Source organism: Mesoplodon densirostris, chromosome 2 (genome assembly GCF_025265405.1).
Source record: "Mesoplodon densirostris isolate mMesDen1 chromosome 2, mMesDen1 primary haplotype, whole genome shotgun sequence".
Classification (NCBI taxonomy): Eukaryota; Metazoa; Chordata; class Mammalia; order Artiodactyla; family Ziphiidae; genus Mesoplodon; species Mesoplodon densirostris.
Genome location: NC_082662.1, coordinates 77230825 through 77257115, shown reverse-complemented (window position 1 = coordinate 77257115; position 26291 = coordinate 77230825). Strand labels below are relative to the sequence as shown.

The window sequence follows — 26291 nt, the reverse complement described above, 5'->3', positions numbered from 1 at the left end:
GTGATTATCACAATAAATTTCATGAACATCCATCATCTCATAGATACAAAATTAAAGAAATAGAAAAAAAGTTATTTTCCTGTGATGAGAGTGCTTGGAATTTACTCTCTGAACAACTTTCATACATAACACACAACAGTGTTGATTATATTTACCATGTTGTATATTACATCCTTAGTATTTATTTATCTTATAACTGGAAGTTTGTAACTTTTGACTACCTTTGTCCAATTCCCCCTCCTCCTCCCCTCTCTCTGGTAACCAGAAATCTGATCTCTTTTTCTATGAATAAGTTTATTTTTGAAGAATAAGTGACCTATAACATTATGTTAGTAAAATTTTAAACTTAAAATAGAATTAAAAATATGGGAATATTTTCATAATTTTGAAGAGAGGAACATCCCATCCAAAGCCATAAAGGAGAAAAAACTAAATTTACGTAATTTTTTTAAAAAATTGGCCAAAAAAGACCATAATAAAATCAAAAGACTACCAGACCCGCTTCCAAAAAAAATCTTTAAACATATATGACAGTGCTTATGCATTAATAAAAAAGACTAGTAACTAACTAGGAAAGGGGCAAAGGATTAGAATAGATGGTCATAGAAAGATGTATATATATACATACACACACACACACACACAATATGCGTCTGACAAGCATATATTAACAATATCTAATATAGTGAAGGTATGAGCTAGCCAGACCATTTTCTTCTTCCACTGTTTTTGAGAGTAAAAACTTAGGTGTCATTTTAGAAGACAATATTTCTAAAAATGTTATACTTGCCTACTCAAGGAATTTAGCATCAAATATATTAGTACAGTTCACAGAGATATATGTACATGTATATCTATTGCAACATTGTTTTTAATAGTGTAAAAACTGGCAACAGCTTTGAGTATCCCTCAGTATTGGGCTGAGCTAAGTTAATAATGATGCCTTCATACAGTGGAATTCTATGCAACCATTAAACAAAAACAATTAGATACAGAAGTATTGTCATGGAATGACATCCATGATATTGAGTATGTTCAGTTAAAAAAATAATGTTGGAGTTTAAATAGTTGTCTGAAAGATATGAAGCTCACTTTTCCTATTGACATAAAATTTACGGGCAATGAAATGCACAAATCTTAAGTGTATATTTGTTGAGTTTTGACAAATGCATATACCAGTAGAACCCAGTCCCTGTAAATATATAAAATATTACCATCACCCAAGAAAGGTTTTTCCTAGTTATCTCCTCTCCTCCTCAGATAACCTATTCTAATTTTCACCCTGAAGATGAATTTTGCTTGTTTTAAAATTTCATATATATGAATCATTTAGGTCACCCTTATTTTGAATGATAGTTTAGCTGAATATGAAGTATCTCAAGTTGACATTTATTTTAGTACTTCAGTTTATTTATTCCACTGTTTTCTTACTTCTTTTGCCCTTATTGAGAACACTGATGTTTTATACAATCTTTCTATGTCAGTTGCTTTTAAGTTCTTCACGTTTGTCTTTGGGGTGATTTATCTTCCTTTGGATTTGCTGTGCTTTCTGCATAATTCTGGAAAATTCTAATACATTATCTTAATTTTTTATTTCTCTGTCCATCTTACCTACATTCTGGGTAATTCATTCAGGTGTATCAACCAAGTCACTTTCCCTCCTTAGCTGTGTCTAATTGATATTTAGCCCATGTACTGAGTGGGCTTTTTGTTTGTGTTTCAGTTACACTTTTCATTTCTTGAAGTTCTGTTCCTTTCCCAAATCTATCTGGTCTTTTAGGCAGAATGTATTCCTTTCTCATGTTTTAACCTCCCATTTTATTCAATAATTTAGTGCATTTGTTATTTGTGTAAATAATTCTGTCTGAATTTCTTGGAAATTTGTTACTGCTGTCTGCTGTTTCTGCTGACTCTTCATTTTGATGGCTTGTTTCCTTGTTTTTTTCTAAAATGTAATTATGAACTCAAGTTCATGTAGGAGGTGGTATGCATTTGCTTATGCCAGATACCCATCGCACCAATCCAGGACCCTCTTTAATTTCTTAGTCTGAAGTTTATCAGACTGTACTACTGATAATAATTTGAACCCCAAACCCATTTGAGGAGTCCATACTTATTCATTCTCAATTGAAACCTTTCCCCCACCTCCTATACCTTTTTCTCTCTCTAGACCTCAAGCTGAGGTGGACAGGTTTCCTCATTGTCTCCCTTTGCTGATTGGCAGAATTTTTCTGGTTCACTCTTTCACTGCATAGTTTTATGCAGTGATCTCAGTTTGAGGTCTCCAGCTTATGTGAGATCAGTATCTTGTCTCATGTCCCGCAGTGGCTGTTGAAACATAAGCCTTTTGGTTACCAAGCCTCTTGATTACTTGGAGGCAAAGGCCTCCAGAGCAGGTATAGCTTCCACATTCCACTATGGTTTTTAGTTCCTGGTCCCTTTTGGCCCCTGAAAATTTTTCATACTTTTTGATGAGCTCAGTATGTTTGCTGTATTTCTCCAGGATTTCTTATTGTGTGCCTTGACAGAGTTTTCAGATGATCTTCTCTGCCAAGTTGCCCTAATTGCTTAAAATAAGTAGTGGCCCCAAAGGGAAGGTCAGTTGTCGAAGACAGATGGATCAGGAAGGCATGATAAGTACTTGTTCACCTAACAATTCTACTTTTAGGAATTTATCTGATATATATATAACCATACATATGGTGCAACATTGTTTGTAATAGCAAAAGAGTAGTATGAATCTAAATATCCATCAATAGTGGACTGCTTAAATAAATTATGGTACGCCTTTAAAATGGGGGAAAAATTCAGCAGCTCTAAATGTATGAGTATTGGAATGGTTGCCAGAAATACTAAGTGAATAAAGATAGATACAGAACTATGTTCATTGTGTGCTACCATTGTGTGAAAAGTAAAGGTTATATCCGTATATACTTATATTATAAACTATTAATAGTAGTTACCTTAAGGGAGGGAAATTGGGTAGAGGGGGACAGGGATGGGAATTATATGCCCTTTTGTACCTTTTTTGAATTTTAGACCATGTGCATGCAATACTTAAGAATAAATAAATAACTTTTTTAAATAATAATTTTAAAAGACATTGATGGATGTGGGCAGGACCATTATACATTTTGAGTTGTAAATATATTCAATAGTCTTTGAAAAGTATTCTGATACTGTCATATAAAATTCCATGTTTTTATCCATGGCTGCATCTTTTCAGTTGTGTTTTAGTGTTTTGCTACAGAAAGCCATGGATAGCAAACCTGGAGATTATCTTGGTTGTGTTTGAATATCACATCTCATTTGGTTGCCCAAGTCCCTCATTTTATTTTCCTGGCTATTTGGGCCTGAGGATTCAGCAGTGAGGGGGAATATATTTTGACTTGTCATTTGGAAAAAAGAATTGGATTGAGAGACTCCTCCCCAGTAATATCTTTAGCTTAACTCCAGGCATGTACTCGCTTGTGTGGTCTAACCTCCCATTCCCTAGGAATGGACCCAACTTTTGACCTTCGTCTTCTGGCAGTTTGTCTCCACATGACTTCGACCCTCATTTCTTCGACCCTCTTCATTCCTTTACAACTGTCAGCTTAGAGCTGAGTTGCTATCTTCCTTTTGGCCCAGAGTTCTTAGGCTCTCTGTCTAGGGGTCTCTCTTAAACTTAGAGTATTAAGATAGTGGAAGTGTGCCCATTATTGAACAACAGTGTGAATTGCTATTTGAGCTCCAGTCCTATTTTAGAAGCTAGCCACTAGATGTCTCTCTTGTAAAGAAATAACCTTTTATAGATTCTTAAAATTACTTTTTGTAAGAGTGTCTGTATGTGTGTAACTGAGTCACTTGGCTGTACGCAGAGATCGGCACAGCATTGTAAATCAACTCTATTTCAATAAAAGAAATTTTTAATTACTTTTTGCTCTTTGGATAAAATGACAGCATTCAAATTTTATTGCGATGATATACATATCCACCTCTGTATTAACGTCAGTAGCACTTTTTTCTTTAAACAATTATGTGGCAATACATTTCTTAAAGCACAGGTTTTTTGGTTTTGTTTTTGTGGGTTTCGTTTTTTTGGGGGGTATGGTGTCTTATAAGTAGTATAGGTTTGTACTTTGTTGCAAACTAACTTTAGAAAAGAGCAAAGGAAAATGAAATGGATTTAGCAGTTGTAGTCATGGTGAGAGAGGTAGATTTGGGGGGATTACATAATAGGTGCTCAGTACAAACTTGTTAACTAATTAAAAATGATTAGCTCTACGGTTTCTCTCCGATAACTGCTTTGATACAGTCTGATGAAAAAATTTCAAAGCAACAGCAAGACTTAACACTTCTATTCTTTCACACTGGTTTTCTAATGGTTCCTCAGTCACTCAGGTATTTCCTTACTGGGGCCATGTAGACAGTGGTAAGAAGGAGGTTCTTATGCCACAGCATCACAGAGGGTATATCTTTCCACAGCAACAGTTAGCCAGCATTCATACAAATGGAAACCAAACATTCTTGATCATATCAGGGTCCCCATACTGGTTCAGTTAGGGAAGTCCTTCCTCAGTCACCAAGTCTGCTTCTTCATGTTATGCCTCAGGAATGAGTCCCTTTCCACTTCCTTCACTGAAGCATCTATCAGCTGTCTTCTCCCATGCAGGCCCAACTTGTCTCACCTGGGACCATTGGGGAACTTCTAAGAGCTCTCCCTACCTTCAGTGTCTTCTCACCTCAGTCACTCTTATACATTGATGCCAGATACATCTTCCTAAAGCATGTTTTTAGTATGATGGTCGCCTGCTCAGAATCTTTTAATGCTTCTTGTACCCACAGGAGTCATTAGCTCAGAGATACCTTCATTGGTCATAGGCAGAATTGCCAGTAGGTGAAATCTGTCATCTCATGTGGCTTTGGATGGACTGCCTGAGGCTCTCAAGTGTTGTACTCTATTCCATGGCCTAAAATTAACTTCCTTTCTTTATCCCCCCCCCATTTGAAATTGCTACTTTTCAGGCAGTTGGAAATATCTCTTTCAAGTATTTCTCATTACCCAAAATAATAAAGGGTCTTCCTCAGTGTCTTTACTTTTTAAAAGAGGAATAATAATATATTTAATAATTTTCAAATGTTTATTTTGTATTAAACATGACAAAATTTAATTTAATTTTTATGTGTAAGGGAGTTTTCTTGGCAAGTTATTTACCTCTCTGTGCCCACTGCCTTATTTGTAACATGCGGACAATAATGTGCCAGTTTTGTGTAAATGGTTTTCAATCTAGAGTATACATCAGAATTAACTGGGACAATTTCAAAATGCAGATACCTGGGCCCGACCAATAGAATTCCTAAGTCATTGAGCCTAGGGTAGAGCTTAGGTATCTTTACATTATAAAAGAACCAGATGAGGCTGTGCATATGTAGGGGCAGAGGATATATGGGAAATCTCTGTACCTTCCTCTTGATTTTGCTGTGCACCTAAAGGGCTCTAAAATAATTTGTCTTTAATTTTTAAAAAAAAAGGCACTAGGTGATTCTGATGTTTATCTCTACCTGAAAAACACTGACCTATATGCCAGTAAGTCACTGTCCTTCTTCTCAAGTAGTTCAGTGGGAAGACAAGACAGCAAACTTTCATAACGTAGTGTGGTGAATGCTCTGATGGAAGATACATGGAGCGTTGTGGGAGCACAAAGGAGAGCTCAGCGCCCCAGCCTTGGGGAAGTGTTATTCCTTAAGAGCTGGGGACTGGAAAGTCCTCCCAAGAGAAGATAGAATTTGAGCAAAATTATTGAAGGACAAGGAGGAGTTTTTAAGTCAGGGTTTTATCCAGACAGAGGGAAGGATAGTCTTATGGTGAGAATATCAGATGCAAAAGGAGTAGCAAATTGAAGACAATGTAAGTAGTCTGGTATATCTAGAAACTAGGGTGGGAGTTGGGAAGTGGTAGGGGATAAGACTGGAGAGAGCCCCACTGGGGCTGGGCCTTGCAGGACCTTATATGCCATGCCAGGGAGTTGAGATAGAGTCATACTTTAAGCAGAATATGTTCCTGTTCCTCTAAGGGATCCATACTAAATAGTGGATCTTCATAGTTGTCCCCAACTGAAACTGGGGAGAATGAAAACCATAATCTTATGTCTCACATCATTATGAAAATACTTTGAAAAGTTCCAGTTATATATTATATTGTATGTATATGTATTTCCTAATGTATTCAACTAAATGTACCCAGGCTGGTTATATTCTTTTTTTTTTTTTTTTTTTTTTTTTTTTTTTTTTTTTTGCAGTACGCGGGCCTCTCACTGTTGTGGCCTCTTCTGTTGCGGAGCACAGGCTCCGGACTCGCAGGCTCAGCAGCCATGGCTCACAGGCCCAGCCGCTCCGCGGCATGTGGGATCTTCCCAGACCCAGGCACGAACCCGTGTCCCCTGCATCGGCAGGCGGACTCTCAACCACTGCACCACCAGGGAAGCCCTGGTTATATTCTTAATCCTAGAATGTCTTCCCCTTTCATATTTCCTAGACATCTGTGCAAGTACACATGGTAGCTCATCTTCTCCATTATTTCTTCTTTGCCAGAGTTCCTATAGTACATATTTTCTCCAAAGTTAATGTGAAACAGATGCTGGCATTTAGTGCCGGTATTCAGTTTTTGTTATGCACGTATCTGCTATCCTTTCTGTGTTCTGGTGTTTCTTAGCAGGGGCTCTATTGGCATTTTGAACAGGACAGTTTTTGTTGTGTGGGACTGTCCCGTGCATTACAGGAAGGTTAACATTTCTGATCCCCGCCCACTATATGCCTAAAGTGCTTCCCAGCCTTGGAACAATCAAAACTGCCTAGCCACTTCCAAATGAGATTGATGCCACTCCCAGTGGAGAACTGCTTTATTAAGTGCTCAAGTATTTACAGTTATTTGAAGCAAAGTGTACTTTTTCATTTCAATCTTGACCTACTATATCCATTTTCTTAATATACTGTCTACTGAAGCCAATACCACATACTTAACCTGTTTCCTATTATCATGTAGTAGTGAAACTGATTTTTAAAAGAGCAAAATATAATATATAACTGGAACTTTTCAAAGTATTTTCATAATGATGTGAGACATAAAATTATGGTTTTCATTCTCCCCAGTTCCAGTAATTTTAATCCATGCTAAGTAACTACACAGATCCTTTGTATTCACTCTTCCAAAAACACTTATTATGGTACCAATCCTAATAAAATAGATGGATTATTTTTATGAAGTATAGTTACGTTTATGTTTGAAACTTTAAATTTTGATCTTGAAATACATTTCAAAAGATAAAATGCCTGTGAGTGAAGAATTATGTAGATATTTTGTACATTTGTTTTTTCTTGAAGGGTTTCACATTTTTGTAGATTTTCCTTCTGCTTTAAGTTAAAATAAGATTTCATAACCCATAGTGGAACAAAATGCCTTTTTCCTGAAATTCCATCAGGTATTATTTGCTGTGTCCAAATTTTATAACAGTTGACAATATACAGATTAGTCTACCTTTTCCGTTGCTTAGAAATGCAAGCTGACATCGAGAAAGAAAAATTTAATCCCTTATATCAAACAGTTAGGATGCTTTATTTTTCATGAAATAAAATATTCAGTTCAAACCGGTTTGAGCTATAAATAGGGTGTATTATTGGCTCTCATAACTGAATGTTCTGAGGTTGGATGGACTTCAGGGTGAATAGGTACAATGACTCAATTGTATCTTCAAGGACCCAGTTTATTGCTGATTCTCCATTGTATCTTCTATGGTGTCAGCTGAATCCTTGTAACAGTTTAGGTAAATATTTAGGAATGCTTCTTTCCCAGCATAACTGAACAGGAAACCTGAAATTCACCATGAGTGGACCACCTAGGTCATCTGCCCAGTCCTGAACCATTGTGTCCAGGAGGACATATGATGTGATTTTCTTAAGCCAGGCAGTTAAGTGTATAGTCCTGGAGGTATGGATGGGATCCATTCATCAAAATATGATTATGGATTAGGAACGAGTATGGTGATAGGGTTGCCAAGGAGACAAAATGTCCACTATAACTCTTAAAAGTGATTTTAAAATATGGAGGCGAATATTTAAAATAAAATATAATTGAGATCCATTTGAATTATCGTACAGAAAAATACATGGCTTGTTACTGAACTTTCATTTCTGGAAAGTTCATAATAGTATACTAGATTGGAGCATAGACTCTAGAGTTAATGTGCTGCCTGGGTTCAAATCCCAGCTCTGCCACCTTCCAGCTGAATAATCGTGTTGGAGGAGTGACTTACTTCTCTCTGCCTTAGTGTTCTCACCTGTAAATAATAGCACTTATCCCACAGAATTACAAGAATGAAATAAATTAACACATATAAAACATTTAGAACAATGCGTGACATTCAAAAGACACTTAATAAACTAGTCAGCCCTTTGTATCTGCAGGTTCTGCATCTACAGATTCAGTTAACCACAGATTGAAAATATTTGGGGGAAAAAAATCTCCAGAAGGTTCCAAAAGCAAAACTTGAATTTGCTGCACACCAGCAACTGTTTACGTAGCATATATGTTGTATTAGGTATTATAAGCAATCTAGAGATGATTTAAAATATATGTGAGGGGACTTCCCTGGTGGTCGAGTGGGTAAGACTCTGCACTCCCAGTGCAGGGCGCCCGGGTTCGATCCCTGGTTGGGGAACTAGATCCCGCATGCATGCCGCAACTAGAAGTTCGCATGCCGCAACTAGAAGTTCGCATGCCGCAACTAAGAAGTCTGCATGCCACAGCTAAAAGATCCCACATGGCACAGCCTATATAAATTAATTAATTAATTAATCAAATATTTTTTTAAATAAAAAAAAATTTTTAAATAAAGTATATGTAGGGCCTCCCTGGTGGCGCAGTGGTTGAGAGTCCGCCTGCCGATGCAGGGGATACGGGTTCGTGCCCCGGTCTGGGAGGATCCCATATGCCGCGGAGCGGCTGGGCCCGTGAGCCATGGCCGCTGGGCCTGCGCGTCCGGAGCCTGTGCTCCGCGACGGGAGAGGCCACAGCGGTGAGAGGCCCACATACCGCAAAAAGAAAAAAAAAAAAAAATAAAGTATATGTAAGGGTGTGTGTAGGTTATATGCAGATACTATACCATTTTATATAAAGGACTTGAACATCTTCAATTTTAGTAACTGTGCAGTGGAGTGTGGGGAAGGACTGAACCAATTCCCCCAGGATACCAGGGGATAAATATTGTTATTGCTACTTGCTAGTGCTCTCTGGTAAAAGGATCTACTGGTAGTCTTCATAACCTGTAGGCTTTTCTAACTTAATAAGTGGTATAGTACTCTGAAGATCAGACTTGTGGAAAATCTAGCTTTAGCTTACATCATGGAGTCACCTCTATTTAAAAATCATAAGTAAAATTTTCAGGCATATTTAAACTGCACTATGTCAGTGAACTTCTCAAAAGTAGTAGGAAATACTTTTCTTTTTTTTTTTTTTTTTTTTTTTTTTTCTTTTTGCGGTACGTGGGCCTCTCACCGTTGTGGCCTCTCCCGTTGCGGAGCACAGGCTCCGGACGCGCAGGCCCAGCGGCCATGGCTCACGGGCCCAGCCGCTCCGCGGCATATGGGATCCTCCCAGACCGGGGCACGAACCCGTATCCCCTGCATCGGCAGGCGGACTCCTAACCACTGCGCCACCAGGGAGGCCCGGAAATACTTTTCTTAATAACTATAAACAAGGACTAAAAAGTTAATGTCCTGAATATACTCTACAAACAGTTATTAGAGTTAAACAGTAGGATGAGAGATCTCCTTCTAAGCCCCTCATTTCCCTCTTCTTTAAAAACCTTTGTTGGTAGTGCACTAACCACAGAATGAAATCCATATTGTTTGGCAGAACATTCAGAGCCCTTTATAATCTGGCATTAGCCCACATGTCCAGTTTCATAAACACTGAATTCTGTGTAAGTAGAGTTTGGTTATAAATTCATGGCGCAATATTCTTAGTTAAAGGCCCCGTCGGTATTTCTGTTCTAAGCTTCATAACTCACAGGACATTAAACTGAATGAAAATTATAACATGGTAAAAATAGTAACTAGCATTTTTGATTACTGTGTTCTGAGCTCTTGACGTGTATGTACTCATTTAATCCTATGATATAAATACTGTTCTCCCCATTTTACTGTGAGAACCCTGAGGCACAGAGATGTGTCTCTTGCTCAAGATCACATGAAGTAATCAATTTTGTTAAGAGTAGGTTTCAAACAGAGTCCACTTAATCTCTGCCCTCTCCTACCTCTGGGCATTACAGTATATTAGATATCCTTTCTGTGTACAGTGTCAATAAAGAACAGGGTTCTTTTATGTGAAACTCTATACGCTTCTCACAGTGATTTGGAAGAAAAATGCAGTGGGTTGGGGGTTGACTTACTGCCCTAAAGAAAGGTCTGCTTTGGGCTCATCCCCTCAGTCTCTTTGAACCCTAATGCCTAGCGAGCCCTTAGAAGTGTTTTTTGAGTGAATGTTGGTTAATCAGTGATGGAATGGAATGAGAATTGGTGATTTTTTTTTTAGGAACAAAAATATTCATGCTCATTTAAACTTTGTATTAGAAATTTTAGTTCTTAGAATTCAGCCTCCATATGTAACTCTTAGTCGTAGCGTATTTCTTGAAGAAGATAGCTTTGAAGCTGTCAAATAATTAGATAAGTAATCATTTGACAGTTCTGGTTGGACAATAATGTCTGAGATAAAAAGGAAACACCTTAAAATAACACTTCCAATAATAAAATGTTTTTAAGTTTAAAAAGAATGTTAAAATTATTCCTGTCCTTTCTGTGACTACCATCCTGCACTTCCCCGTGAAAACATCTTTGATTTTTCTGATTATAAAAACTACTAGTCAGTCATTATGTCAACAATTTATTTAATACAGACACATAAAGTAAGAATTAAGTCCTTTCACAATGTTAAGAAATAATCATAGTTAAAAGCTTGGGGCATATCCTTCATACTTGTAAATACAAAGTCATGAAGTCAGAATAATAATTTAGTATATAGGTATAGTACTCCTCCCCCAAATTTGTGTCTTCATCCACATATTACTTTCTTGAAACTGTGGAAGAAAATGATCCTTAACAGTTTCTAGTAAGCAAGAGTTGTTAAATAAGTGTCCTATATTAACTCACTAAAATCAAGTATAAAAAATATTTATTTTTGTCATTTAATACTTATACATATAAGTATTTCTCAACTTTTTTTTCATTATTGCCTCCCAAAGAGGCTTTTTAAACATTTTCCCTCAAATTGCGCGCCCCCCCCCCCGATATTTTGATACCACAGTTATACACTTTATATCTGTTTATGTACAGGGGCCCTCTAAAGGGCCACAAACCATTATACTATCTAAGATTTTTTTTACCCTCCTAAGAACCAGTTTTCAGCCTTTTTTGGGTGATGCTGCCCCCGTTGAGAATGCATGGGGGGGGGTTGTGAGAGAGAGAGAATGTATATGTGTTTGTGTGTGTGTGTGTGTGTGTGTGTGTGTGTTGATATTTGGGGGAGGAGGAGAAAAGGCTTTGCTGTGCATGAATAGTTACTTCAGTTTCGTGGCACTCAGAGAGAAGGGGTCAGTTTTTCTGTTACTGTATCAGGTTGTCCAGAAGGGAACATTAGGTTTAATGATTACCACCATTACTTCACCAGTCTATTATCAAACTCTAAACATAGTGCCTTGGGGTGCCTAAGTGACCGAGAATATTCTGGGTACTGTATTTCCATTCTTGAGAATGTTGATAAATATGACAAGGACACAATGACATTATTATAGTTGAAAACATTTTATTGAATTTAGGGAATAGTAGTCCTAATGCATTAAGAACAATAATAAATGTTTAAACCTCTGTCCCAGTGGTTCTCAAAAATAGTGATTTTGCCTCCCGGAGGACATTTGCAATATTTGGGAGCATTTTTGGTTGTCACAACTAAGGAAGTGGGTGTTGCTAGTGGCATCTCATGGTTAGAGGCCTGGGATGCTGCTAAGCATCTTTCAATGCACAAGACAATATACCTCCACCCCTCAAACCGTAATAGAATTATCTGGTCCAAAATGTCAGCACTGCTGAGGTTGAGAAACCCAGCTTTATCCTAATGATTCTATTTCTTGGAATCTATCTTTAGAAAATAATCCAAAATACAGAAACAGTTATGTATATGCCTAAAGATACTCACCGAAGCATTCTTAACTTTAATTTTTTCCTTTACAAAGTCTGTCCTTTCAGAAAACTTACAAGCAAAACAGAGGGGGACTCAGAGTTCCCCTCATAAGTAATGTTGTTGGGATTTTGATGTATGTGTAGTTTTTTAAGTGGGACATATGTCACTATATATACTTATGAAAAACGAGAAACAAACTCAATTCTTTCAGACTCAGGAAGAGATTTGGTTGCCTGTGTCAGGACCACATCAATTTCAGGAAAACTAAAGAACTACTTTAGAGATAAGTAACTCACTCATTTCAGGAATTGTTTATACAACACCCTTCAACCTCTTTGTCCACTCTCACTTAAATCTTATACTCTGCATTACTGTTCTCAAATGCCTCTTATACTACCATAGAGTAAAAAAGTATAGGCAGTTTTTCAATGAAGTTAACTTTTAGTTCTGTGCACCAGTAAAGGTAAATGATGGTCCCATTCCTGAGGATATTCTTTTATTTTTTTTCTTTACTGTGATTTAATATGGAAGAACAAGAACAAATGGTAAAAAATTGGAAGCAGTCATAAATGTCTATCAGTAGAGAGGAGATAAATAGATTTTAGCATTCTTCATGCAATGGAATACAATGTAGCAGGTAAAATTAATGAACTAATTTACATGTATATTCATAAATCTCCAAAGCATAATGTAAATGAAAAGCAAGGCATGAGATATTTAGAGTATAATGCTGAAATAAACGTTGATATCACACAAAATACTGTATTATTTATAGATATGTATATATATATATATATATATATATATATTAAAAATATAAAATCATGGATGGCAAAAATAAACACCCAACCTCAGGATAGTAGTTACCTCTGATGATGAGAAGAGAATTGGATCAAGGAACAGTAAAAAGACTCATCAACCATATTAATAATCTTATATTTCTTAGAAGAAAAGTATCTCAAGCATATAAATATGGCAATATACAAGTTGGTTAAATCTGACTATGGTTACATTGAATGTTTTTATTCTCTTTTTGTTTTTGAAATATTGCAACATCACATTTTTTTAAAACTAAATGTACTTTTCAGATTTGTTCATATTTGAACTGAGGCCAAATATAGAAAGATTTTTATAATAGTCATAATTTAGCAATGTATATATAATAAAAGTAATGAATGATTTCCTTATAACCACAACTAACTACAGCAAATAAAATTGTTTTCAAGGGCTTTTCTCTCTTTGTTTTTGGAATGTTAAGTACTTTCTGAAGGTATTTAGGGTCTACTGAATGTTAAGAAAGGTGAATGGTTCTTGAAATTACTCAAGCAATGGGGTAATTGAGTATGATTTACCGTTCCACAAGATGACAAGTTGGTAAACTTTTTTCTTCCCCATGTAACTTAACAAATATATTTAGAAAGAAACCATATTGTGCATTAAGATTAAAAATCAGTTTATTTCATAGTAAGAGAGAAATGTGGTATCTCTCAGCCTCTTGATAGTGATACTATGCGATGCCTGTTTCACAGATAACAAATATTGCAAGGTGTTTCATTTTAGAAGACTTCTTTGTTTAAAACCAGTAACTTTGTGGTGTGCATTCAGATTTTCTTTTTTTAAGTTTTTTCCTCTGAGATTTTAGACCTCTGGCCTTTAAATTAGTAAGGGGTGCTTTACAACTTTGTTCTATCTAAAAAAGTATTAAACTTAACATGCTTGTTTCTTGTGTGATAAGTGGCACTATCAACATAAGCATAATCAAGCATAGTTTTCTCTAACTAGTGCTCAAAACTGTCTTGTTATTAACCAAATCTGTGATTACTTACCCTAATAGAAGGATTTTTACTTGATTTTATGCTAGTTGTACTCAGACAAAAATTTGCTTAAATCATATAAATGTTTGGTGGGAGATACTCTACTAGATTGTATTAAAAGAAAATTATTTTAGGTTTTGGGCTCGTGCTGCTAAGGGATAGTTGTATAGGAGATGCTAGTCATTGCTTGGACATACAGCTGGCAATTAACTTGCCAATGGGTTGTTAGAAATTTCTTCTAAGTAAGGAAAACGTGTAAAACGATCATGTAGTGAAGACATTTAAATTTCTGTAATGGATTGACTATTTTGAGCATTAAATTTTTTAAAAAAGGAATGGTGTCTAGTGTCACCAAATTTAAATATGTTAAATAGAGCATATGGCTATTTTTCTAAAATCACACATTTAGTGAATTATTACTGTTGATCCTGTTATCAAACCAAAGTTTAGACTGAAAGCGAAGGGACTAACTCAGAGTGCATTCTGCTTAGCAACCAACTTGTCTCCTGTTTTGCTATTGAATGCAAGTACTCATGGCTCAGAAGTGTATCTGCAGCCAGCTGGTCTCAACCAGACAATACTTCATTCACCTAATTTCCAGACTAGTCAGGCAGAGACATCAGCTCATTATTTTTAGTCACAAGGAAATTTATTTGTAAACTTCAAGCAGTAGCACAGTGATCTCAGACGCCCCTGAACTATGAGAAATTGCCTTCTAATTCAAGAATGAGAAGTCCTTGGAATTTCGAACTGCCTAATTTTTTTTCCTCTTAAAACCTCTTGCAAGTATATTGTTTAAAAAACGTAGCCTCTAAAATCCTAGGAAAGAGAAAATATTTTTTAGTTGAAAAAATACGTTAAATTCTAAGAATACTTTTAGAATTATTATCTGAAAACAAAAATTCAAGAAGTGAGTTTTTTGTTCAGACTTTTATTGTCTACCTTGATCCCCACATGATTATTTTCTGTCTTAGAAAACAACAGTTTTGTTGGCATGTGAAGCTCCAGTTTCCTCAGAGTCAAGCTGTGTATGTAGAAAAAAGGTATAGTATCACTACTGTCTGTTAAGAACTCACTTGTTTTCATTTTGTCTCCATATTTGAAATAAACTGTTAACTTAAACGAGATGTCAATAGTAGACTGGATAACTAAGTGGTATATTCATACAATGCAATGCTACACACCACTGAAAATGAATGAACTACATCTACACATACCAATGTGGATGAATCTCAAACATAATGTTGAGTGAGAAAAATAAGTTAAGGAAGAATTCAGAGTATGATTTTCATATGTAAATATGAAAAAAATGAAAGTATACTTTTTAGGAATACTTTTAGTGGTGGTAGAACTCTAAGGGAAATGATTAGCACAGAAATCATGATGGTGTTTACTTCAGCATGGGGACAGATGTTAAGGAGAGCGATGCAAGGAGAATCAAGAGGGCTGAGTCAAGAGGAAGAATCTTAAGCTAGGTGGTTATATAGGAAATGAAAAATAAGCCAAAATTCTGCTATGATAACATTGCTGCTATTAACATTATAGTGTGTCCTCAGAAAGTACATGATTTTAGACATGTATATATGTATACTCATAATTGGAAGTAATTTGCATAACAGTTTTTTATCCTACTTTTTTCATATTATGAACATTTCAAATGTCATTTAAAAATTTGAATGGTGATATACCATTTGATTCCTTGGGTTAGGAAAATTTTAAGTTGCCTTTTAAATAATATCTTTAGCATATATTCACATTATGCATAAATGTCCTCTCTTTGTAATTGTCATATGGATTTTAAGAAAGAACTTTCTTATTTAATGTTGCATACCAGACTAAAGACAGGGAAAGGACTCATATTTTGCAGGTGGGGTATGTAGCACAGTAGTGTATATGAATATGTATAAATGATTAAGGAAAATTGCTAGTTCAAAACAGTGTCTTAATTTTGTTTCTACAGCTTTATAGTATAAAACAATATGCATGCATACATACAGGAAATTTGGTAAACCTAAAATGCTTTGTTTCCAGGGAGAGTAGTATCAATTTTTTAACCTGGTCTTATGATTTAGAATAAATAAACTTGAACATGCACTGAAACTAGCATCATCTGAAACCTTTTTTTCAGATTTTTGATTTCTGCAACTTTCAAATCTATTTCACCGTGATATCTTTCTTTTCATCTTTGAACACAGAAGTGTGTTAAATGAGGCTTTGTATTTTTATAATTGATTTATAGGGAGCTTCTCAAAATATTATTTTTAAGACTTGTTAAATGTGTCCAAGAAGTGTTTTTGAGCTTTTTTCCTAAGTAATTTTTGCTTAAAAGGATATTATATTTTGCCAAGACTAAAATAAAAGGTCCGTGTTCAGTTATTTTTTTAAGCCACAATATTTAGTAATTCTAAATTAACACCTTTAATAGAAAATTATAAGTAATAAGTTTTGTTTTTGTTTTTGTTGGGAAGAGTATCAGATGATAAAACTATTAATGAAATCCTAAGACCTTACATTGATCCTGAAAAGTCTGATCCTGTAATTCGTCAAAGGTATGTTTCAAAAATCATGTAACTTTCTGAAATTATTAAAAATGTTGAGATATTTACTATATGCATATTTATTAAATAAAGCCATGTCTTTATTAGAGTATAATGTTTCCGTACTGCTTACTTTCTGTCCCATTTCCTTGGTGTGTACTCAAGGCTTTGTCAGTCAGAGATGATGCTCTGGGTGAGGATTTTGGTTATAGTAATAACAGCAGTACTTAACACTGTTTGCTGCATTCCAGATACTACTCTTTGACGCTTATAATAATAAATGTATTAATTCTTTTAATCCTCACAATAACCCTTTAAGGTAGATTATTGCTGTTATATCTATTTTACAGATGGGGAAACTGAGCCTTAAAGTGGTTAAGTGACTTCACATGGCTAATAAGTAGGGAAGCTAGGATTCAAATCCAGGTGGTCTGGAGTCAGAGTCTGTACTCTTACCCCTTAAACTAAACTGCCTTTCACAGTTGAACTAAAAACTCTGAAAATTGAGTTTCCAAGTAGTTAAAGACAGGAAATCCTATTTCGGCCAAGTCTTCATAAAACTGAGTAATACACACTCTGCCTCCTGTCCAGAAACACACCATGGACAAAAATGGTTAACATAGCATAGTGGAAAGATTCAGTTATGAATATCTGGGTTAGAGTAGCTAATTCTGTCCCTTATTAACTATGTGATCAGGAACCAACTTACTTCTGGACCTTAATTTTTTCCATCAGTAAAATGAGAATGATGATGTTTACTAGATAGAGTTGTTACGAAGCTTGTAAAAAATTACATACATACAGTTCTAGTACAGAGTCTAGCACATAGTAAGCAGCACTCAAAAAAGGAAACTATTAATATGTGAATTATTCGTGTTTCTGAGCAGGAATTTCTTTTCACCGGGTGATACCTGCTTAGGTTATGAATACTTGGTTTGGTTAAAATTTGAAACTGGGTGGATTCTGAAGTGTCTGATTCAGTTCTAGTTAAATCTCATCTTCTACTTTTCATAGAAAGTGGTGCCCAGACTCAAACAAATCCATGTCACATATCAAGCGGTGTCTCTGGGACCGCTACCAGAGTTGAGTTTCTTTTCCTCTTATTGCCGATAATCTAATTGTTATCGCTGGTCATATATTTAACAATAAGACAAAATACCTGCCACCAAATTGGATACATTTTTAAAAAATAAATAAATTAGCAAGATTAATCTGTACAGAGAGAAGAAAGGTAATTTTTAAAACAGATCCTTGGTTGAAAAATATCTTTAACACCTTTTCTGTGCTTGGATAGATAAATTTTAAGTATTATTATTAACTACTCATAGATGCTTAGTTTCCATAGGCACAAGTTTAAAATACACTAAAAATCAGTTTTGCTTCCTTTAATATGACATTTTTATTTCAGGTTGAAAGCCTACATTCACTCTCAGACTGGGGTCCGAATTTTAATGAAGGTAGAAAATATGCAGCAAAATTTAGTAAGGTAAAATTGCTTCCCTCTCCATTTCTTTAAATGTTTTCTAATTCTGTAATATAATTAAGTAGCTTGCTTAGCTTAAGTGGCTAGTTATTATACTAATTATCTGGCAATCAACAAAGCCTAGGCTTTTAAAAATGACCTTCAAATTAAAATTTTTAAATAATCACACTTACCATAATACAGGATAAATTCAATTGAAAAATCACCCTGGTTAGAATATTTTAAAGTAACATCATGTGCAACTGAAAGATTTTTAAATCCCATTTTAACTTATTTCAAGAAATATTCTGTACAGCAGAGTTCCAAAGTTCAAGTTTTTGCTTTTGGAAATAAAAAATTCCTGTGATGAACTGACCATTGTATATATCACAGTGGAAAGAACTCTACATAGAAATGTGAAGAAAGCCAGGTTCTAACAAACTATGTGATTTGAGAGTGTTAATATCACTGGGCTCCCTGTTCCTTCATTAATGGAATGATGAAGTAGACTACACTAAAAGATCTCTGAGAGTCACTGCAGTGTCTGCAGTTATGTGTCATTACATTGAATTGCAAAACCCTGATCTTTAATATCTGTGATGCTTTCCCCGTCTTCCATCGTTTCATTAACAAAACTACTAGATCCAGTTCAGATTAGATAGGATTGGTCTCATCTGCTAGTAGAGCTTAGAGATGTTAGCATCCAGGCTGTGAAAGCAGATCTGGGTTTGAATCCCAGCTCTGCCTGCTTCCAGTTACGTTAACTTGAGTAAATTACATAGCCTAACTTGCCTTCATTTCCGCATCTCTAAACTGGAGGTGATGATAATCAGATTATCATGAGAGATTAAGATGATTATTTAGCACATGGTAAGTGCGTGCTTTTATTATTTCTACTATTACTATTACTACTACAGAAGATAAATGGATTCTTAAAAAACATCTTCTTCTAAAATTCAAGGAAACCAAAGTTGTATGTGATAAAAGGTAAATGTAGGATACAGAATATTTTAAAGTTTATAATACAGGACAGACTGCATAGGCCCAGATAGCATTCACTTTTGACTTGGAAATATGTACTGTAAATCTACGAAGAGGGAAAGGGAATGGTGATCTCAGCTTGTCCTAGGAGACAGGGTTTTCTAGGAGAGTGGCAGAAATGCATGCAGAGGGGAGCAGTTGGTAAAACTGTTTTGGGCAGTTGCATAGAAGGAAATCAGAACACAGAAAGACCAGAACACAGGAGGATACTAATAAGACTGGTAGGTTTTATTTTAACAAAGAACCAAAGAGGATAAACCTTCACCCAAAAAAAGGTTAAAGGAGCATACTTCAGTGAAGATCAGATGACATAATTCTAGATACTCAACTTTTCTGGGCTTCATGTCCCTTTAAGTTCCTTTACTTTCTCTTATTTTATGACTTTCCTTCTTTAGGAACCCAAAAAGGACTTTGGTTGGGCCTTGGGTTAACCTTCTTAATCCCCAAAGGGGAGGGAATGATAGATTAATAAAGTAAAAGATAAGTGGTATTGACTTTAAGGAATACCTAGAATAGGCTGTTTTGTTACTAAACCTGAGCCAAACTTAGTAACATAAGTACTCTGACTTTACCTCATCTGTGTAGAAAACATGTCCTCCAGATTTCCCCATTTGAGTTGTTTACTTGAACTCAATGATATATGAAAATACCATCAAAGAAGAGGAAGCAGAAGTTTACAACCAAGATCTAAGAATTTTGTATTTAAAAATTGCCACCCTATTTAACTTTGACTAGTGATATTATCACTTTAAGGCAATAATAATGTTAGAAACTTCAATTGCGGTAGCTTTTGTCATGAAGGTGGACCTAAGTTGGAGTAAGGTACATCCTTATATTTCTGACTGTTCAGTCAGCCTTAAGGTATAGTTATCCTAATTTCTACAAGACTTCCCAGTTTTATTAGGATTTTCTAATTATGAATAATGAAAGTAGATACTATGGAGATATATTTAGAAATAGATTTTTTTTAATTAAAGATTTTTGAACCAGTGTTCACCAGATAGTACATTCATAGATGGGCTAAGATGAGCATTCACACTTGATTGTATGCTTAATCATAGTTACATCATTAAAGGAAAGTACATTCAGAGAACATCTAAGTAAGATTATTATAGGTTATAAAATGTGGGCTTCTAATTTAAGATAAGGAGGATTTTATTATTTCCTGAGAAGTACTTAGAAGGTAGAACCATGTATTTTCCTTGTGGCTTTCTGATTTTAAATGTATCATATGATTTATAGCATTCCAGTAACTTCAGAGTAGAGTCTTTTTACCAAATACTTGGTATTGCCAATTTCCAGTGGTTGTGTTTTCCATTCTTGAAGGGTTTATGACAATTGTCCCATGATATACCTGATCAGCTAGAGCAATCTTAAATGTTTCCCAGGCTTTAGCTTTGCCATATACAACTTTTATTTTTAGGTTTAGGTGATCATAGAATGTATGTCTAACTCTAAAGAATTTGTTGCTGATCTATTTCAGAGTTTTCTTTCCAGAATACACAGGGTTTGAATTTGTATCTTCTTCTAAAAGTAAATATGTCTTCTTAAGTAAATCCATTCATTCATTCAGCAAACACTTAGTACCCATTGTGGTCCAGGTGTTGTTCAAGACGTTAGGCTGATAGCAGCAAGCAAAACCATTCCTGTCTCTGTGGAGCTTACATTCCCAGTGGAGGAGAATTCATGTAAGGTACCCTCTTGCTACATCATTTCTCACCAGCTTTCTGTTCTCAGAAAGTAAATGAGTGTTTTGAAGCAGAAAAGCCTATGTTGGTAACACCAGGCACCATCAGAGACAGCCATTGTATTGCTGCTAACTTAAGTTATTACTGACAAGTTAGAATACTCCCAGCTTCGATACTGTCCCTTTAATTGTAATTTTTCAAATCTATTGAATTTTAGACCTATATTTTACTTATTAATGGAATCATTTATTTATTTTTTATTTTTATTTTATTTTTTTGTGGTACACGGGCCTCTCACTGTTGTGGCCTCTGCTGCTGTGGAGCACAGGCTCCGGACACGCAGGCTCAGCGGCCATGGCTCACAGGCCCAGCCGCTCCGCGGCATGTGGGATCTTCCCAGACCGGGGCACAAACCCGTGTCCCCTGCATCGGCAGGTGGACTCTCAACCACTGCACCACCAGGGAAGCCCGGAATCATTTATTTTTCATGAAGAAATTCAGATACATTTTCTCTTTTTTATGTTTACTTTGCTGCTTTGATGTTTATATAAGATCCTGATTTTGATAAAGATGTGGTTTAAGCTATTGTGGGATGATTCTTTCCAAATTTACTCAAAAGCCATTAATTAAGCACATTTACTCTCCTAGGCATATAAATAAAAATTGGGGTTTATACAAGACTGAGTAGGGTACAGTTCTGTTGTAGCAGAGAAAACAGACATGAAGTAAAGGTGACTGGGGTACCTGACATGGATCTGTCTTCTGAGAGTTGAAGGTAAGGCCTGGAGAGGCTTAGGGCACATTGAGTTTCAAGTAGAAGTGGCATCATTTTCTCGAACGTTATTTTCAAAAAGAATGGCCTTTCCATACTAATCCCTTATTACTAAGCTCCCTTCAGAGTAAGATTATATCACATTCCAACAAGAAATAGTAAATCCGGGCTTCCCTGGTGGCGCAGTGGTTGAGAGTCCGCCTGCCGATGCAGGGGACACGGGTTCGTGCCCCGATCCCGGAAGATCCCACATGCCGCGGAGCGGCTGGGCCCGCGAGCCATGGCCGCGGAGCCTGTGTGTCCGGAGCCTGTGCTCCGCAACGGGAGAGGCCACAGCAGTGAGAGGCCCGCGTACAGCAAAAAAAAAAAAAAGAAATAGTAAATCCTTCCAGAATACATAATCTGTGGAGAAGTAGACCTTATTTTATTTTAAGAGGTTCCAGGTTAGACTTTGTAGACCAAAAGTTTTACCATTACAAATACTAAATGTATTAAATCACTACTTCTCAAACCTAACACAAATTATGAGATGTTCCAAAATAACCTTTTTGCTCTTATCCAAAAACCTACATCAAAGTAGATTTTCTATAAATTTGAAATAATGTTATAAATTTGATGCAGACCTTGGAAAGTTACTAAGTTTCTGTTTTCCCATCTGAAAGTGGGGATCAAGACAAAGGTATTACACTGTTGTGAAGATTGCTTTCAGATAATGCATGTCAGCTACTTAGTATGGTGCCAGGCACATAGCAAATCACTCTCAGTAAATATGTATTATTCATGTATTACAAGTTGCAACATTTAGGTCAACATCTTGCTGAGTTGACTCAATGAATGTAAGAGTTTTTGTTGTTTTAATCCTAGAAATTACTTTTCTTAGTATCAATAAAAGGAGGAAATCTGTTTAAAATAAAAAGTTCTGTGTGGCTGGCAGTTGACTTAAGCATTATTTTTTTTTTTGCGGTACGCGGCCCTCTCTCGTGGCCTCTCCCGTTGCAGAGCACAGGCTCCGGACGCTCAGGCTCAGCGGCCATGGCTCATGGGCCCAGCTGCTCCGCGGCATGTGGGATCTTCCCGGACCAGGGCACAAACCCGTGTCCCCTGCATCGGCAGGCGGACTCTCAACCACTGTACCACCAGGGTAGCCCAATGCATTACTTTTTGAAAAATAATGGCTTCTTTCAGCCAAATGATTTCTTATACTTCTGGGAAGTACTCTAAGTTCAATCTTAGCTATGCTCCCAACAGGTCACTCACCACTAACCACAAGGGGGCAGATACCCAATCATGTTAGTTTACATTTTTTTTTTTTTTTTTTTTTTTTTTGCGGTATGCGGGCCTCTCACTGTTGTGGCCTCCCCCGTTGCGGAGCACAGGCTCCGGACGCGCAGGCTCCGGACGCGCAGGCTCAGCGGCCACGGCCCACGGGCCCAGCCGCTCCGCGGCATATGGGATCCTCCCAGACCGGGGCACGAACCCGTATCCCCTGCATCGGCAGGCAGACTCTCAACCACTTGCGCCACCAGGGAGGCCCTCTTTTGACATAAATTAGTATTGGAAGAGTATGAAGCTTCAGGGGCTACTTTATTTAAGATGTCATCAACTGTTATCTCTGTACAAATGACTCCGAAATCTAGAGATATTTCCAACCTTTCTCCCAGACTTCAAATCTTAGTTTGCACGTATCTTCACTTACACATCTCACTAAATCTTAAACTCAACATGTTTAGATCTCATCACACCACATCCATTTGTTCCTAGTGTGTGTTTCTGTGTGTGTTGTTTTAAATGAGGATTAAATGGACTGCTGATGTACCTGACATCTAGTAAACAGTCAATAAATGTTGACAGTCATTCCTTGTTATTGGCACTGTCATTCTTCTTGTAAGCAAGGCATATGACCTTAGAGCCATCTTTCACTTCTCCCTCACCACCCTGCCTTACGTGGTCGGCCTCCATATGAGCCTTCTGTACGTTCTCTCCATTCTTTTGAGAAGATTATTGTTTATCAGTGTCTACAGTGGAGCCTATCCCTTCCCCCTACCTGGATGTAATCCTTATCCTTTGAGCCTCAAAAACTTCTCATAGGTTCCTGCAATCCTCTCTTATATTTTATCCCAATAAAACATCCCATATGATGATAAACTCCCTTTTGAAGACAGTGGCTGCCTTAGGCATCTTCATCTTTATATTTCCTGCGGTGCTGAGTCAGTGACTTCCCCATAATAGGAATTCAGTTTTAATTTTTTTAATAAGTAGTGTACTAATGCACTTAAAATATGTGTGCCTGCTATGTGCTAGGTGTTGATACCACTTTAATACTCTAAAGCAGGGTTTGGACAGCTTTTTTGCAAATGGCCAGACAGTAAATATTTTTGGCCTTGTGGGCCATACAGTTGCAGTTGTCAGTCCACCACTGTAGCACATAAACAGCTATAGTCAATACATAAATGAATGGGCATGACTGTAAGACTTTATTTACAAAAACAGACAATGGGCAGGATTTGGCCTGCTGACCATAGTTTGCCAATTCCTGCAGGCTTCAATTCTCAATATGTAAAATGAAAGAGAGAGAGAGAGATTATTAAAACTACCAAGTATAATTTAAAGTTTCTTCATGGATACATGTATATGTATGGCTGAGTCACTTTGCTCTGAACCTGAAACTATCACAACATTGGCAATTGGCTATATTCCAATATAAAATAAAAAGTTAAAAATAAATAAATAAATAAAAATAAAAGTCTTCGCAGTCCATTAAATAAATAAATAATTAATTAATTAAAGTTTCTTCGGAAAATGTAGCACCTGTTCAGAGAACAGGCTTTCTGATATGTAACCTTGACCTAAACTATCAATGGGTTAAGACTGATCAAGTCTTGAACCTGCTGTATAAAAAATAAATAAAATTCAAAAATTCCAAAAAAAAAGATTGATCAAGTCTTTATTTTTCATTTATTCAGATAATATTCATTGAGCACCTTCCATGTGCCGGCACAGCACTAAGCACAAGGAACACATAGACATCTAAAACACTAGCCCTCAAGATGCTTACAGTCAAGGATGGGAGATAGGTGTGTGGTAATGTTACAATAGATATGTGTGTAATACATATGGCATAGCAGGTGACCAGTGGAAAACATGGGCATCTTTGCATGTCAGATTTTGATTGATGCACAGACCAGTTGCCTTTACTCTACTTCCAAAAATTGGCATATAGAGCCAAGAGTTGAGACTTTAAACCCAAGCCAAATTAAAGCTTTATCTAAGCTTTGATTTCATGAACATCACAGAAGATTATTACTCTTTCTGGGGGGACTACCCTATTGTACTTGCAGGTTCTATTAGTTGTTCCTGCTGTGCTGGTTGTAGTTAATAATTTTGGAACACTTTTTTCTTTTTTTAAAAAAGGCAACCAGCAAAAGAATGAGCTATTTCTCTTGGATAATTTTATTTCCGTGCTGAGAGGATTTTTTTTAAATAAAAAACTGAGGTTACTTTACTTTCTTTGGATCTGTAACATGAAATATTTAAAAATCATTGACTCTGAAGTTAAGAGGTAAGACACTTTTTCCTACGCCCTTTTAGATAAATTGGTTTCTCTAAAGGCTTCAAGTAAGACCCACCTGACGTCTTTTTGACTTTTGCTAACACCCACCCACCAGCAAGCAAAGACCCCCTTCTGCCTTAAAGCAGAGTGACCTCCCAGTTCACATTACTTGCTCAGATTCTGACTTCCTAGAATCTCAACTCTGCCTGCACGATACCACCTCTCAGCCTTGTTGATTTAAGAGTCTAGTCTCTTGCCTGCCTCACCTCGTAGTCCTGCCAGGTCTCTCCTTGCTTTTCACCTAGCCCATACCCCTACTGTCCAATTTTGCTACCTTACCATAAGCATCTCTTCAAGATCATTTAACCTGTATTTCTTTTCTCAGAACATTGCTTCTCAGATTTCAGTGTCCATCATAATTATCTAGGACAGATGAAAATGTCGATTTTCAGCCCACCCTCAGAGTTTTTGGTTCAGTCAGTCTTACCTAGTACCCAGAAACCTGCATTTGTTAAAGTCTCTGCCTCCTGAGGGACCCTGATATAAGTTATCCCTGGGACACTTTGAGAAACACTGCCGAGGATGAAAATCCTTGAGGACATTTTTGAATCCCATACAAGTGTCTAACATGTTTTCTGTATAACAAATATTTGGTAGATGTTTATTCAGTTGAGTTGTTGAAGTTGTGTAAAGAAATATGTCATTTAATATTAGGATGAATTTTTGAAGTCAAATTTCTACATCCTTAAAGATACTAGTCTGTACCCTTTGCCTAACTGAACTGGAAGTAGAAAATTAACTCTTATTTCAGGCTTACAGAGAATGATTGAAAAGTATATTTAAAGATACTCTAAATAGGAAATTTATAATATATATGTTAAAAGTTAGGATTTTTAAAAAAAAACATCCTGCCATTAGAACTGAAGACCTTGGAAGTTAAGATTATTTTGATAATAATGGTACAGAATTAAATATATGTCAGAGAACATTAAAGGAATTCCAGAATTTCTAAGAACAGCATTAACTACTTTCAGATGCCTTGTCTTATGTAAATAGCCAGAGACCATTTCTGCCTTTTAGTTAGATCCCTTGAAAATAACTGTGATGAAGGAAGGGTTAGTGAATAACAGCAGTGTGCTCTCTAGATGAGATTACTTAAACTTTCTTTTGCTTTCCTTCTGGAATTTAATTCTAGTAATGAGTTCTGCAGAGATAA

General features: G+C 36.3%; 1 protein-coding gene across 1 annotated transcript in view; it reads left to right on the top strand.

The window, feature by feature from the left end:
* ZNHIT6 (zinc finger HIT-type containing 6) overlaps positions 1–26291 on the top strand; it is a 56447-nt gene that overhangs the window by 17003 nt on the left and 13153 nt on the right. The window contains exons 6-8 of the mRNA XM_060090034.1: positions 15000–15068; positions 16494–16574; positions 17971–18048. Coding sequence (XP_059946017.1) covers positions 15000–15068; positions 16494–16574; positions 17971–18048 — 228 coding nt within the window. The remainder of the gene's footprint in view (positions 1–14999; positions 15069–16493; positions 16575–17970; positions 18049–26291) is intronic.